Genomic DNA, 15,000 nt, shown 5'->3' with positions numbered 1-15,000 from the left:
TTCCCTTCTTCCAGCCAAACAACACCTCTGGACGCATCACACACACACACACACACACACACCAGGGCTTGATGGACGCCTCACACACACACCAGGGCTTGATGGACGCATCACACACACACCAGGGCTTGACATAAGCGCTGACCCGCTGCTGTCTTGAACATTTCTGTCTTGTAAGTATTTCAAATGTTCAATTACTACACATAAATTCAATAACTGACATAGCACCACCAAGTTTACATAGCTTCTATAACATCCATTGACAAACACAAATGACAATGCACATATTTATTAAAATGATTTGAATTATATTAATTATAACTGGATCCACTCAGGAATCTGGGAGTGGGACCGAGAACAGGAGGAGCAGAAAACAAAACACAGAGTTGCATACACAGAGAAACATAAAGGTAAGCACAAGTCTAGTATATCAATGGGTCACTTAATTGGTCACCCAGTTTATGCAATCAGTTTGACACAGTTAATTCATCAGCAAAACAGACTTAAAATTTCCTTAAAAATAAAAAATAAACTTTTTGTTCCCATGGGATCTCTCCCGTCCGTCTGAAAAAAGGAGGCGGGGAGGAAGAAAGGTTGTGGCAAAAGTTAAAAATCAAACAGATCAACTCAGCCAGGAATCAAACCCATGACCTTCTGCATGCATGTCAGGTACCTTATCCACTACACTACCAAGGAACTTGAAAGTGTGGGATGTCATAGTCTTTTTATTTTAGTGTGCTGGGAACACTGCCTCTTGTGGTGGCAACATAGAAATGCAGGTCAACAACGGGACGGAGGGACTGACAACCCGACATTTGCTTTTTTTGGTGTGTGTTGCCACGCACAAAAAAAACAAACGCACCTCCGAGCCTTTACTCTGATTGGCTGTGGTAACGAGCGAGAACTTGAATGTGAAGACAAGCCAGACGAACACCTTGTACATAGCCGCTAATCAATAGCCGCTAATAAAATGTTTCTGAAGGCACTGATGAAGTTTTTTATTAAGTATTGAATTACATTTTTATAGATCAAGTTTGAGAATCTGCAACACTGTAAGGTCATGAAATACACTGTATTATTACACACAAGATATTTGTGATACACTGTAAAAAATTAAGTTTAATTCAATTTGTGATACACTAAAAATTAAGTTTAATTCCATTTGTTGTAAACCATGTATGCCTGTTCAGACACTGGACATGTGGTAAGAGACAGGTATGAGCAATTACCAAGGAAATGTAATCCCTTCAATTCACCACCAGATGGAGGTAGAGGTGTAATAGTCAGGAGGTGTTAAGGTGAAGGGACGCCAGTAAACTCTACTAGGGAGAAGTGAGAGTATGCAGGCTCATGTAATTCATTTAAGTCTACACCAGGGGGAGCCAGAGATAATAGTGTGTATGGGAAAGTGCTGTGTCTGCAATATCCCAGGATAGCGTTTGTCCGGTTATCTTTATATTACGTTTGTCCAGAAACAAAAGTTGAACCAATTGCAGCAAAACAGCTAACGTTACAGGAATCATCAGTGTAACTGCTTTAGCCACTGACCGCTACCATTAATGTTATGGAAGCTGCTGCTAGTTGTTGTGAGCCGATGAGCTAACTGGCTATCCTGCTCTTATTGTGCTGGATTAGCATTGGAAGCATTGGAACTGATGTGTCCAGGAGACAAGACCCATCTTAATTTATCAGACATTATTTCCATGTCATTTCAATTCACAGCTATTTCAGTGGCATGACTAGCTTCCGTCCTACCAGTCCTGAACAGAAACAAGCCAGCCACGCACATAAGCCAGGCTTGACCTGGCCTGGTTGTGGTTGATGGGTGGGACTGAGAGCATAGGACTATTCAAGACAATATCACACTGAGAAACTTCACTTCAGTTCTTAGCATGACAACTCTTCAGAGGTCTGGAAAAACTAACTTTGTATTAAACATATGATATATAATAATATATAATATATTCACCCTTTTGTACATTAGTAATTCTTGCACATCCTGTATGTGGTATATCGTGTATAGGCCTACTGTTTTCTATTTGTTTTGTATTATTCTGCCTTTCTTACTTCTTATTGTTCTACCCCCTCCTCTCTTTTCTGTACATTTCCGTGCCACTGTGCCTTTTGATATGCTACTGTATTGCATTGTATTGAATTTCATTGTATTGAATGTCATTGTATTGTCGTATGCCGTGTAGTTTTCGCTGCAACAAAGTGCATGTCCATATGAGGCTAGGTGTTGGTGGGGTCCCCTATGAGCCAGAGCAGCAGGAAGGCCAGCGCCAGGAGGCCGGTCCCTAGCAGGTCCCCCAGGGCCGTGAGGTAGGGGATGGAGTAGCTGTCTGGGTCTCTGCCCATCTGCCACAGACAGTGGACCATCCAGTCAGCTGTACAGAGTAGACAGAAGACCTGTGTGAGGGGAGACAGGGACACGGAGAGGACAAAGGAACCATTAAAGGGACACGCACCATTAAAGGGACACGCCAACTTTTGGGGAAAATAGCTTATTTGCCATCTTCCCCAGAGTCGGATAAGAAGGTACGTCCCCTTCTCTTCTCTGTGTGTGCAGTAAGAAGCATTGAGACCCGTCAAAGCCGTTAGCCTAGGCTAATGTTTCAAATCCAATTCCAGTGATTGAGCTAAGCTATGCTAACGGGTCTCAATGCTTCCTACTGCACGCAGAGAAGAGAAGGGTATGTATCTTCTAACCTCTGGGGAAGATGGCAAATAAGACAATTTCCCCCTAAGATGGCCTGTTCCTTTAAAATTGGTTACCAATACAATTCACTGAAGAGCATAAACTCAGGGAAGAGAGAGAGAGAGAGAGAGAGAGAGAGAGAGAGAGAGAGAGATAGATAGATAGATAGAGATAGAGCATAAACTCAGGGAAGAGAGAGAGAGAGAGAGAGAGAGAAAACGAAGGACAAAATGAAGAGAGGAAGTCCAGAGAAACAGTCAGGATTCAAACTCTGACCTGAATGAGAGCAGCGGTCAGGAATAGAGAGATGAAAACGGGTGTGGGAGAGGTGTGGCCTCCCTTTATCAGGTGGATGGTGTACAGGAAGATCAGGTGACCCGGAATGACCAATAGGAGCAACACCTGGGCAGAGCGATGATTGGGTCCTGTCGAGAGATAGTGAGAAAGTGTGAGGATCCATATGTTTGTGTGTGTGTGTGTGTGTGCGTGCAGGTGTGTGTGTGTGTGTGTGTGTGTGCAGGTGTGTGCAAAAGAAGCACTACAAGGACCAACTGAAGGCTTCAGTGAAGAGGTACAACATCAAGCCCTTGGATCTGAAGTGCATTGTGTTGCCTCTGTGTATGAAATGCGCTATACAAATAAAGTTTGATTTGATTTGATTTGCTGCCATCGTAACCCCTGGCAACAGTTCTGCCAGCAAGGTGTACTGAGGCTTGAGGCACCGATAAAACGTCATTATCGTGTTCGATGGCATACCATAAGCAAGTAAGCAAGCGTGTGTGTGTGTGTGTGTGTGTGTTAGAGAGAGAGAGTAAACATATCTTTACCTGAGGAGCAGAAGGTGCAGCATGGGTTGTAGCAGCTGCTGCGTTCCTCAGGTAGCTGTCCAGGTGTGAAGTGGAGATGCAGGTGAGTGGCGATGCGACTGGACTGGATGGCGACCAGGTTCCCCCCGATACCGTTGATCACCGGAGTGTAGACGATGATGCACGCCAGGTTTGGATCTGACACCGTCTTGTCTAAGATCAGTCCTCCGATACTAAGGAGAGGGACGAATCAAGGGACAGTTTTACAAATCAGTCCATAACTCTTCCAAGGCAGAACCAAACAAAAGCACTCACCCAGACAGCAATCCGATCAGGGCCATATACAGGCCAGATCTGGCACTTGTGGCTTAGTTCCGGCCCATATATGGCCCAGATCCGCTTGCTATCTGGGCAGGAATCAGGACACACCTTAAGCCTGGTCTAGAACCAAGTAGCCCTTTCAATGGTGAATCTCCATTGCCATAATGTATCAATTACTATATTTCTAAGATGAATCTTTGTCCAGGGAATATGCCCATGGCGGCTGTAGCTCAGTTGGTAGAGCGGGTCGTTCAATGATGGAAGGGTCAGTGGTTCGAATCCCAGCTCCGACTTTCCAAGTGTCCTTGAGCAAGACACCTAACCCCAACTCCCAATGAGCAGGTTAGCACCTTGCATGGCAGCTACCGCCATTGGTGTGTGAATGTGTGTGTGAATGGTTGAATGAGAGGCCATTGTAAAGCGCTTTGAGTGCCGCTAAGGTGGAAAAGCGCTATATAAGTGCCGTCCATTTACCATGGGGGGCCATACCTGCTGATGACCATGGCTGTGATGATTGGCTCCCAGCCCAGGTAGAGCAGGATGCGACTGGCCGGATGTCTGGAGGACATGACCACCCACAGAGGAGTCATACACAGGAAGAACACGCCCACCAGGTAGGACACGTAGGGATACAGCTCTGTGAAGAGACAAGGCACAAAACTGTTTCTGTGTCCTCACTTCCTCCACTCGTTCACTACCACTCAACCACTACCGGGAAGCATCAGAGAGGAGTGGAGGAGAGAAGAGGAGGGGAGGAGAGGAGAGGAGGGGAGGAGAGGAGAGGAGTGGAGGAGAGAAGAGGAGTGGAGGAGAGAAGAGGAGTGGAGGAGAGAAGAGGAGTTGAGGAGAGAAGAGGACTGGAGGAGAGAAGGGGAGGAGAGAAGAGAAGAGGAGGGGAGGAGAGAAGAGAAGGAGAGAAGAGGAGGGGAGGAGAGAAGAGAAGGGGAGGAGCGAAGAGGAGGGGAGGAGAGAAGAGGAGGAGAGAAGAGGAGTGGAGGAGAGAAGAGGAGTGGAGGAGAGAAGAGGAGGAGAGAAGAGGAGTGGAGGAGAGAAGAGGAGTGGAGGAGAGAAGAGGAGGGAAGGAGAGGAGAGGAGAGGAGAGGAGAGGAGAGGAGAGGAGAGGAGAGGAGAGGAGAGGAGAGGAGAGGAGAGGAGAGGAGAGGAGAGGAGAGGAGAGGAGAGGAGGACCTGCAGCACATTTTTGCACTTAAAGGAGTAGTAAAGGGAAAATGCATGTTTAGCCCTGTTTTAAGGTTACTTATGATCATATACAATGGTTCAGATCAAAACATTTTTTTAACATGTTTTTTTTTAATGCCCACCCACATCCATTGTATGACCAAAACGGTGGTAGAGCAATTATCAGACTTTCTCAAAAGTGCTAGTTTTGTCAACGTTTTGATCTGAACCATTGTATATGATCATAAGTAACCTTAAAACAGGGCTAAACATGATTTTTCCCTTTACTACTCCTTTAAATAGCACATATCCACTAGCATGGCTTCGTCATCTCGACCGTGGGATCTCTCAGCATGTGAGGTGGAGGGCTGCAAGTTAAGCCATCTTGGAGAAAAGGCTTTCATAGTTTGAAAACTGTCTTCACTTTGGTGAGTAAAAAAAATTATTAATTTTGATACTAAAGAGCGAATAGACGAATCAATAGTCAATCAATCAATTTATCAATCAGCCAATCAATAGACTAGAATATGACCCAATCGACCCCCCAAAAAACACACATTCTCTTGCTCCACCTGACCACTCGACCCCCCCCCCCACACACACACACACACCCTCCTCTCACCTGTGTATCCGTAGAGTCCTTGGCTGAGGCAGGCCAGAATGGCGAGGGTGATGAGGTCACCAAAGCTAGCAGCCATGGGTGTCGCTACGTTGTCAGGATTGATGCCGACCCTCTTGGAGCCGATGATCACCCCCACCATGATTATGCCTGCCAGGAAGACACATGTAAGGGCCCCAATATCAACACTGCCCAAATGTACCTTCCCTCCTCAATTCCTGTGAGAAATAAGCCTCATAGCTGGGAGAACAGTTAAAGGGTCACTTCACACGTGGTTTTCCTTCCCTCAATGTTCTCTGGGGTTATTTTTCACACTTTCAGATTTATTTATTTTTTACACAAATGATGTCAAATTACGCATTTGACGTCAGTTGTGGAGATTTGGTCCTGCCTGCTCAGAACTGCCAGAAATCCAAATGCCAAATCAAAACGATACGGTCCACTTTTGGACAAAACGACCCCCCCCCCCCCCCTCCCCTCCACAAGGCTGGCTACGGGCTACCCTGTGGTAGGATGTGGAAAGATGCACCTTCCTTATAATGAAGTCTCTCTAGCCTCACATAGCGATGTGAGGAGGGCCTCAATACGAGGAAGAACAGCCACTTCAACACGAAGCTGAGGGGCAGTGTTTACAGTGTTTACAGGAGTGTCATGAGGCCGGGGAAGTGGGTAGATGAGTTGTTGATGCTAGCAGTGGTGGTATTTCTGGTAAAACTATCTCCTGTCTGACTACAATAGCCAGAAGGATCATTTAAACGCAGGATTTAAACACTCATTGGAAACTACAGTTTTGCTTCACTCGGTATTCTATGACAGCATTAAAGTTACGGATAGGTGATAGGGTCATAAATATGACACGTGTGTGTGTGTGCGTGTGTGTGTGTGTGTGTGTGCGAGAGAGTGAGAGCGTGTGTATGTGTGTGAGTGCACGCGTATATGTGTGTGTGCGTGTGTGTTAGTGAGAGAGAGTGAGAGCGTATATGTGTGTGTGCGTGTGTGTTAGCGAGAGAGAGTGAGAGCGTGTATATGTGTGTGTGTGTGTTAGTGAGAGAGAGTGAGAGCGTGTGTATGTGTGTGTGTGTGTTAGTGAGAGAGAGTGAGAGCGTGTGTATGTGTGTGAGTGCACGCGTATATGTGTGTGTGCGTGTGTGTGTGTGCGCGTGTGTGTGTGCGAGAGAGTGAGAGCGTGTGTATGTGTGTGCGTGTGTGTGTATGTGTGTGTGCGTGTGTGTTAGTGAGACAGTGGTTGTGAATGAGACGGCGTACCCTGCAGTAGTGAGGATATGAAGGCTGTCGCTACGCTGGCTGAGCAGAGCAGAGCTGCGTGATGCAGGGACATCTCTCCCTCCAGGACCCAGCCGAACACCACCGCCACCAGAGCAGCCAGGAGCCCCAGCACGGTGGCCTGCAGCTGGGGACACACAGCAGGGAACACAGCCATGGGGACACACGGCAGGGAACACAGCCATGGGGACACACGGCAGGGAACGAAGCCATGGGGACACACAGCAGGGAACGAAGCCATAACGCTGCGTAAGTTCAAGGGAACAATAATAGCCGGAAATGTCAATAAGAATATTGCAACCGTAGGTTTCTAAGCCTGATATACCTGTTTTAGAGCCAGGTTCCCAATAACCAAGCCCTGCATCTCCCTGGTTGAATCCATCCTCCCCATATTCACCTGCAACAGCAGAGAATAAAACATGAACATGCTTCAGAGGGAATGGCTATGTGAGTGTAACATCTGATTAATACAAGTATCGAAAGAGGTCAGTTTAAAGAGTCTTTAGTGTGCAATGTTTATTCCATATAGATACACTCAGCCCCCCCAGGATTATTTATTTTATTTTATTTTCTATTTATTTAATTTATTCATATTCATTTACATAATATATAGCATTTACATAGACCAGTATCTATTTTACCCCTATCTTTATACTAGTTTACCTGTTTTGAGCATAATCTTAGAGCCGGCAGCAACATTTCACTGTAGCTGTACACTTACATCACAGTACATGTGACAAATAAAGAAATATCGAATCTTAAGTAACGCTAGAACTCTGGACCCAGAACCAGAGCGTGTTCAGTAATCAATCAGCAGGTTAGGATGTGTAATGTTCAGTGACAATGGATCTTCTCATGATTTTAGAGGCTTTATTCAGCCTTCTACTTTCGAGAGCATTCTTTTCTAGACTGTTGTAAACGCTTGGCTGGGATCCACTCTGGCCCAATGGGTAAGAGAGTCATGCCGTTTTCTTCACAGGCATGTGAGAAGTTTCACACCAGGGCAGAAAACCCATGATGTAGGATATAAAAATAATCCCGTACTAATAATGCCATGAGATACAGACACTCCACAGTCTTTGTATTGGCTGTACATGTAGCTGCTCGCTGCTCGAGTCCAGACTAAGACTAAGAAAGTGGATCACATCACTCCAGTTCTGAGGTCCTTACACTGGCTTCCTGTCTGTCAAAGAATTGACTTTAAAATACTGCTGTTGGTTTATAAAGCACTGAATTGTTTAGGGTGAAAATATATTTCTGATCTGCTGCTACGTTATGAACCATCCAGACCTCTCAGGTCATCTGGCACAGGACTGCTTTCTGTCCCCAGAGTTGAAACAAAACATGGAGAAGCAGCGTTTAGTTTTTATGCCCCACATATCTGGAACAAACTTCCAGGAAAGTGCAGGTCTGCTGCAACTCTCAGTTCTTTTAAATCAAGACTGAAGACTTTTTCTTTTTGCCGCTGCTTTTTATTAAATCAAATAATTATTTATTCATACACTGCACTGTAACTTTTATTCCTGTATTTTATTTTTCCTACATTTTGTTTTAAATGTTCTGCAAAGTACAAAATAATGTTAGTAGAACGACTGGAGTGAGGAAGAGAAAGAAGGAAATGTATGTTGGAAATGGAGAAGTTGTAATTTTGGTGCAGGTGTGCCTAGTGACACAACAGTAGGCCACTGACAGCTGATGTGGTCCCTTGCTGGATGTTTGAGGCACTGGTGAAAAGCCAGCGAGCAACTATACAGAAGGACATTGTACGTAAGTGAGTGGAGAGAGAGAAGGTTTCAGTATGTGATAAAGAAAAGAGTGTCCTTATTTTATTTATTTTTTCATTTCGTATTAAATAACCTTATGTGTTGCACTTTGTCTTGATGCTTTTAATGTCTCATGTAAAGCACTTTGAATTGCCTTGTTACTGAAATGTGCTCTTCAAATAAACTTGCCTTGCCTTTCCTAGTATGTAGAGGTGGTCAGAGGTTCCATCTGTGAATGTACTGTGTCATGAATGTGAATACTTCCTGTTTACATGCACCTGTTAGTGATGACTGAGTGGAGTACTCACAGCTGTTGAAAGTCTAGAGGCTAGGGTCATTTCCAGGTTCCCCTTAAGACCTAGCAGAGCAGGAACCAGGATGAGGATCTCAGTGACTTCCTGGAACACCTCCCAATGCTGCAACATTCCACCAAATAATACCATACAATACTGCACATCATCATACAAGTATAATATACATCCACCCATCAACACCAACTGTTATACTTCAACCTCACTTGTATATCCAAGCCAAGTTAGACAGAACCCCCCCTCCCCCCTCTTCCGCCTGTCTGAACCTCCTTTCCTCAGCTCCTCCCTTCTACCTATCACTGACCCTCGACCCCTATTAGCACCACGACCCCTCTCCTCACATCCTCTTCATCTCCTTCTCCCTCCCTCTCCTCACATCCTCTTCATCTCCTTCTCCCTCCCTCTCCTCACATCCTCTTCATCTCCTCCTCCCTCCCTCTCCTCACATCCTCTTCATCTCCTCCTCCCTCCCTCTCCTCACATCCTCTTCATCTCCTTCTCCCTCCCTCTCCTCACATCCTCTTCATCTCCTTCTCCCTCCCTCTCCTCACATCCACTTCATCTCCTTCTCCCTCCCTCTCCTCACATCCTCTTCATCTCCTTCTCCCTCCCTCTCCTCACATCCTCTTCATCTCCTTCTCCCTCCCTCTCCTCACATCCTCTTCATCTCCTTCTCCCTCCCTCTCCTCACATCCTCTTCATCTCCTCCTCCCTCCCTCTCCTCACATCCTCTTCATCTCCTTCTCCCTCTTCTGACCAGACCTACATTCATCACAGCTGCATCTCTATTGATAAAGGCTCTTCCTCACACCACCCATACGTCTCTCCTCCCCTCTTTATATCTGTCTTACTCCCTCTCCATCTCTCTCCATCTCTCTCCATCTCTCTCCATCTCTCTCCCTCTCTCTCTTTCTCTCTCAATCAAATCCTTTATTTAACCAGACAGGCATCATTGAGATTAAAATCTCCTTTTCAAGAGCGATCTGGCCAAGAAGGCAGCAGAAACAAAGTTACAGCAATAAAACATAACAACAGACAATACTGTTCTCTTTCTCTGTCCTCTCTCTCTCTCTCTCCCTCCGTTTATCACTCTTTCTCTCTCCCTCTCACAACCTGTTTACCCCCCATCTCCATCCCTCTCTTCTTCTCCCTTACCTGGACCATGTCCAGCAGAGTCCCTGCGGACACCGTTCCAAACCCAGCCAGCAGGAAGGGAACTAGGATCTGGAGCACCATGGAGCGCACCGACTCACTGGACACCTCCCGGGTACTGCACTGGGCCTCACAGTCCTCAGGGTCCTTCTCTGTCACGTCCTCAATAACCTTTGACCCCGGGTAGTGTCCATTGGCGAGCAGAGGATGCGTTTCAGTGTATTCACACGCGTCGTAATGAGGAGGAGGGTTTGATGGAGGGTTTGCCTCGTTAGGAAGGGGATGTTGGGTGTCTGTGGCTGGGACGGCACTGTTAAAGTGTCCGTCGGGTTTGCCTGTGGTGGAGGGGTCGTCCGGGGTCAGGCGGTCATCCTGTGGCCTGCTGGGAAGCATGGTGCGTCGTGACGGAACGTTACTTTATCCTGGTACTCTGCTGAGAGGACAACACCACCTGAACCGGTGACCCTGGTTGAGACGATTGGGTGAAAGCAAAGAGCAGGAGTGAGTCTGGAGTCACACTCAGAGGTCAAATACTCCTGCTGATCTTCAATATATCCTACAGGAGCTTGTAAAACACCACATCTGGATTTTTCCCAGGGAGCATAGTGGCTGATTTATCTGAGAGCGCGAGTATCTTTCATTTTTTTTATCATCAGCATCACAGGATACTAATGACGACAAAACTGAAACTGGAAAAGCAGAATCAAGTGTGAGAGGTTAAAGGTTAAAGTCCCATGACCTGAGTGTGTGAAATTAGTTCTCTGCATTTGACCCATCCCCCGGGGGAGCGGTGAGCAGCAGCGGTGCCGCGCTCGGGAATCATTTGGTGATGTAGCCCCCCAACTCCAACCCTTGATGCTGAGTGCCAAGCAGGGAGGCAATGGGTCCCATTTTTATAATCTTTGGTATGATTCGGCCGGGGATCAAACTCCCGACCTCCCAGTCTCAGGGCGGACACTCTAACCACAAGGCCACTGAGCTGGTGGTTAGAATAGGAGGTGAGGTAAATGTGAGCTTGTGTGTAATTGCTAAATCTTGTGACACACATTCACGCACATGTTCAGTGGGTAGGCTTCTGAACACACAAGGCAGCCCAGAATGCAGGACAGGCATGTCCAAAGCATGGCTTTGCCATGGAAAGCACGTGACACATCATCAAATTGAATAATGTGCGTGCGTTCTTCTCCATACCCTTACTCACAAACATTAGCCACTTTGTCAGAAAGGGAGACAATATGGGTCATTATTTAGTGAAAAAGTAAACTAGATGTCCCACACAAATCAAGTTTGAGGAAATATAAAATAAACTGATGACTACTGTACATCTGACCATGCATTCACAGGCAAATTAAACTGAATGACCTCGTAGTGGAACCAGGCTGCCCACCATGATAAAGTATCAGTAGTTTAAGTCATGATCGAACTTCTAACTACAGATACACTGAAGCATTTCAGCTCTCTTACGATACGAAATGTAATATACTGTAGTTGCTTACCTGAAGTGTAAGATATGTGCAGTGGCAGAAACTCATAACCTACTCCACGTTTATTCTCTCACTTCTCTTTTCTGCCCATCTGGGTCTTTCTCCTCGCTGGATATAGCTGCTCTTCATGGCTCTGGTATCCCTCTGTCTCAGACCAGCCCTACTCAGACATGCACAACCTCTCTCTCTCGCTCCCTCCCTCTCTCTTTCCCTCTCCCTCTCCCTCTCCCTCTCTCATTCCCTCTCGCTCTCTCTTCTCTCTCTTTCACTCTCTCTCTCTAGAGCTCTCTCTTTCTCTCTCTCTCTCTCTAGAGAGCTCTCTTTTTCTCTCTCTCTCTCCCTCTCTCCTTCTCTCTCTCTCCCTCTCTCTCCCCCTCCCTCTCTCTCTTTCCCTCTTTCTCTCCAGAGCTCTCTCTTTCTCTCTCTCTCTCTCTCTCTCTCCCTCTCTCCTTCTCTCTCTCTCCTTCTCTCTCTCTCTCTCTCTCTCTCCCTCTCTCTCTCTCTCTCTCTCTCTCCCCACCCCACCCCATCCACACACACGTTACAGGGTCTAGAATGGTATGTAATTGATACTAATGAAACAACACACACACACACACACACACGCACACACACACACACACACACACACACACACACACACACACACATACACGCACACACACACACACACACACACACACACACACACACACACACACAACCTTTCTGTATCTCATATACTGACACACTTTAGAAAACTACATTTCCCATAACTCCATCCATTGAGTCATGAGGCAGATCATCAGATCGTTCTCGCCAGTCTTCCTGCAACACCAACGGGACCAGCTTACAATACGATGGCAGCTGACACACTTTCACCTGACTGGGAATTTGATCGATTTGACGATGGGTCTCAGAGTGAGTATTGAACTACACATGCACTTTCACCTCTAGATAGACAGTTCACGTGTGATTTACCTGCTATCCGTTAGCTAGAGAGCAGGCTAGCGACATCCAAGGCAATTAGCTAGACATGCTAACTGGCCCAGCTTCGCCTTGACCTGTCAATGGGTTGGTTTTGCTTCACGTCAAGCTAGTTCAAACTCCATTGATCAATTATTTATAACAAGCTTTCACATTCTTTACATCAGCTTGACATGTAAACAATGCCAGCTGACTGGTAGCTATAGCTGGTAGGTTATAGTTAAATACTACTAGCAAAGCAGCTTGGTTGGTTAATTTACCAGCTTACAAAGAGACACTTGCATGAAACCCTCTAGCAATGTATTACCAGCTCATTTTCTTATAGTAAATTGATATCCTATAAATCCCGAAGTCATTGTACAGTTGGCCATTCAAAACATGAACTATCTGGGGCTGTCTTTCTAGTGTTTCCCTTTAGATGTAACTATCTCTATACTGCCCCTCAAATCTAGCTTTGTATCCCTGTTTAGTTTAATTTAGTTTTATTAGGATCCCCATTAATGGTTGCAGGACAACCACTAATCTTCCTGGGGTCCACAAAACTTAAAATAAAATAACATACATACATACAGTACGTACACATGTACACATAACATATAACAAACATGACATTGCATACAATCACATACAATTACATTACAACACATAGTACACTTATACACATAATGACATGCAGCATGACATTACAACACATAAAACAGTACACACTACTGACACAACATCACAACATCACAGGGACATTACAGTATACAGATAGACCCAACAAGACAGTTACACAGATGTGATTACCCCTCAGAGATCCACACGGAGGTGCAGCTGAAGAACTATGGGAAGTTCCTGGAGGAGTACACGTCTCAGCTGAAGGGCATCGAGGAGGCTCTGGATGACTCTATCGGAGATGTCTGGGACTTCACGTTGGACCCCATAGCCCTGAAGGTCAGCATTTCTAATGCATATCCCCATCTGTTTATGCATGTCCTCAGACCTTCACATAGTGTGGTGCATTGCTCATATCGATCAGGGGTGTTGTGTCTTTGAGATCGTATTTAGGCTCAGGTGTGTTACCTGTTCGGAACTCGTTACTCTAAACTCAAGTATATTTCGCAGCATTGGTTGTTGTAGCCTGTGTGTCTCACAACAAGTCGTTTTTAGCAGTAATGCAGTTTCCTCTTCTGTCCTGCAGCTCCTCCCATATGAGCAGTCCTCCTTGTTGGAGTTAATTAAAACAGAAAACAAGGTAAGACAAGAAGACAACTAGGGCGGCTGTAGCTTAGTTGGTAGAGCGGGTCGTTCAGTGATCGAAGGGTCAGTGGTTCGAATCCCAGCTCCGACTGTCCACATGTCAAAGTGTCCTTGAGCAAGACACCTCACCCCAAAATTGCTCCCAATGAGCAGGTTAGCACCTTGCATGGCAGCTACTGCCATTGGTGTGTGAATGTGTGTGTGAATGGGTGAATGAGAGGCCATTGTAAAGCGCTTTGAGTGCTGCTAAGGTGGAAAAGCGCTATATAAGTGCAGTCCATTTACCATTTACAAGACCAACCGACAGAATCCTTCTGTAGAGTGTTAATTTATTCACTGACAGTCTGTCTGTTCCACCCTCAGGTTCTGAACAAAGTCATCACCGTGTACGCTGCTCTCTGCAGTGAGGTGAAGAAGCTCAAGTATGAGGTGAAATTAACAGGGTTTTTTTCTGTTGTGGCTCTTGAATGCTTGACCTGCTTATCTCGTGCGTCATTGACTCATTGACCGTTTCCCAGAGTGCAACTGAAAGTCTTTGTTTTCCCCTGTAGGCAGAAACTAAGTTCTACAACGGCCTGCTGTACTATGGAGAAGGAGGTGAGAGTCTCTTTTAAACTTATTACGTTCTCTTTTTACTTACATTGGTGACACAGGTGCTCAATCCCTTAACCCCGTCGGTCTGATGTCATTGTTCTTCTAGTGTCGGAGACCAGTGTGGTGGAGGGGGAGTCGCAGGTTCAGATGGGCCGGTTCATCTCCTTCTTACAGGTACAAGTATACAGGGTGACTTTAGAATACTGACACTAACTCAGCTCAACTTCTAGTCTGTTTACTTACCCTCTATATCTGTTTACTAACCCTCTATATCTGTTTACTTACCCTCTATATCTGTTTACTTACCCTCTATATCTGTTTACTAACTCTCTATCTGTTTACTAACCCTCTATATATGTTTACTAACCCTCTATATCTGTTTACTAACCCTCTATATCTGTTTACTTACCCTCTATATCTGTTTACTAACCCTCTATATCTGTTTACTAACCCTCTATATCTGTTTACTAACCCTCTATATCTGTTTACTAACTCTCTATATCTGTTTACTTACCCTCTATATCTGTTTACTAAGCCTCTATATCTGTTTACTTACCCTCTATATCTGTTTACTAACCCTC

The 15,000-nt window shown here is 45.6% G+C and overlaps 2 protein-coding genes across 2 annotated transcripts in view; one reads left to right on the top strand and one right to left on the bottom strand.

The window, feature by feature from the left end:
• Window positions 1-2,232: 2,232 nt before the first annotated feature.
• On the bottom strand, window positions 2,233-10,526 carry slc41a2a (solute carrier family 41 member 2a; the record flags this gene model as incomplete). Its single annotated transcript, XM_084451423.1, has 9 exons — window positions 2,233-2,409; window positions 2,975-3,123; window positions 3,526-3,737; window positions 4,315-4,462; window positions 5,627-5,773; window positions 6,890-7,034; window positions 7,233-7,304; window positions 8,979-9,086; window positions 10,137-10,526. The coding sequence occupies 9 exons, from the start codon at window positions 10,524-10,526 to the stop codon at window positions 2,233-2,235; spliced, it is 1,548 nt and encodes a 515-aa protein (XP_084307549.1).
• Window positions 10,527-12,419: 1,893 nt separating this feature from the next.
• Window positions 12,420-15,000, top strand: part of washc4 (WASH complex subunit 4) — a gene marked incomplete at its 3' end in the record, with an annotated part of 17,508 nt that continues 14,927 nt past the window's right edge. The window contains 6 exon segments of the mRNA XM_084451422.1: window positions 12,420-12,517; window positions 13,380-13,519; window positions 13,767-13,820; window positions 14,189-14,254; window positions 14,377-14,422; window positions 14,526-14,593. Of these exon segments, the coding sequence (XP_084307548.1) occupies window positions 12,457-12,517; window positions 13,380-13,519; window positions 13,767-13,820; window positions 14,189-14,254; window positions 14,377-14,422; window positions 14,526-14,593 (435 nt within the window). The 5' untranslated portion in view covers window positions 12,420-12,456.

The sequence above is a fragment of the Borostomias antarcticus genome (genome assembly GCF_949987555.1).
Source record: "Borostomias antarcticus genome assembly, chromosome: 16".
Taxonomy (NCBI): Eukaryota; Metazoa; Chordata; class Actinopteri; order Stomiiformes; family Stomiidae; genus Borostomias; species Borostomias antarcticus.
The sequence above is the reverse complement of the archived record's forward strand: the minus strand, read 5'-3'. Positions and strand labels throughout refer to the sequence as shown.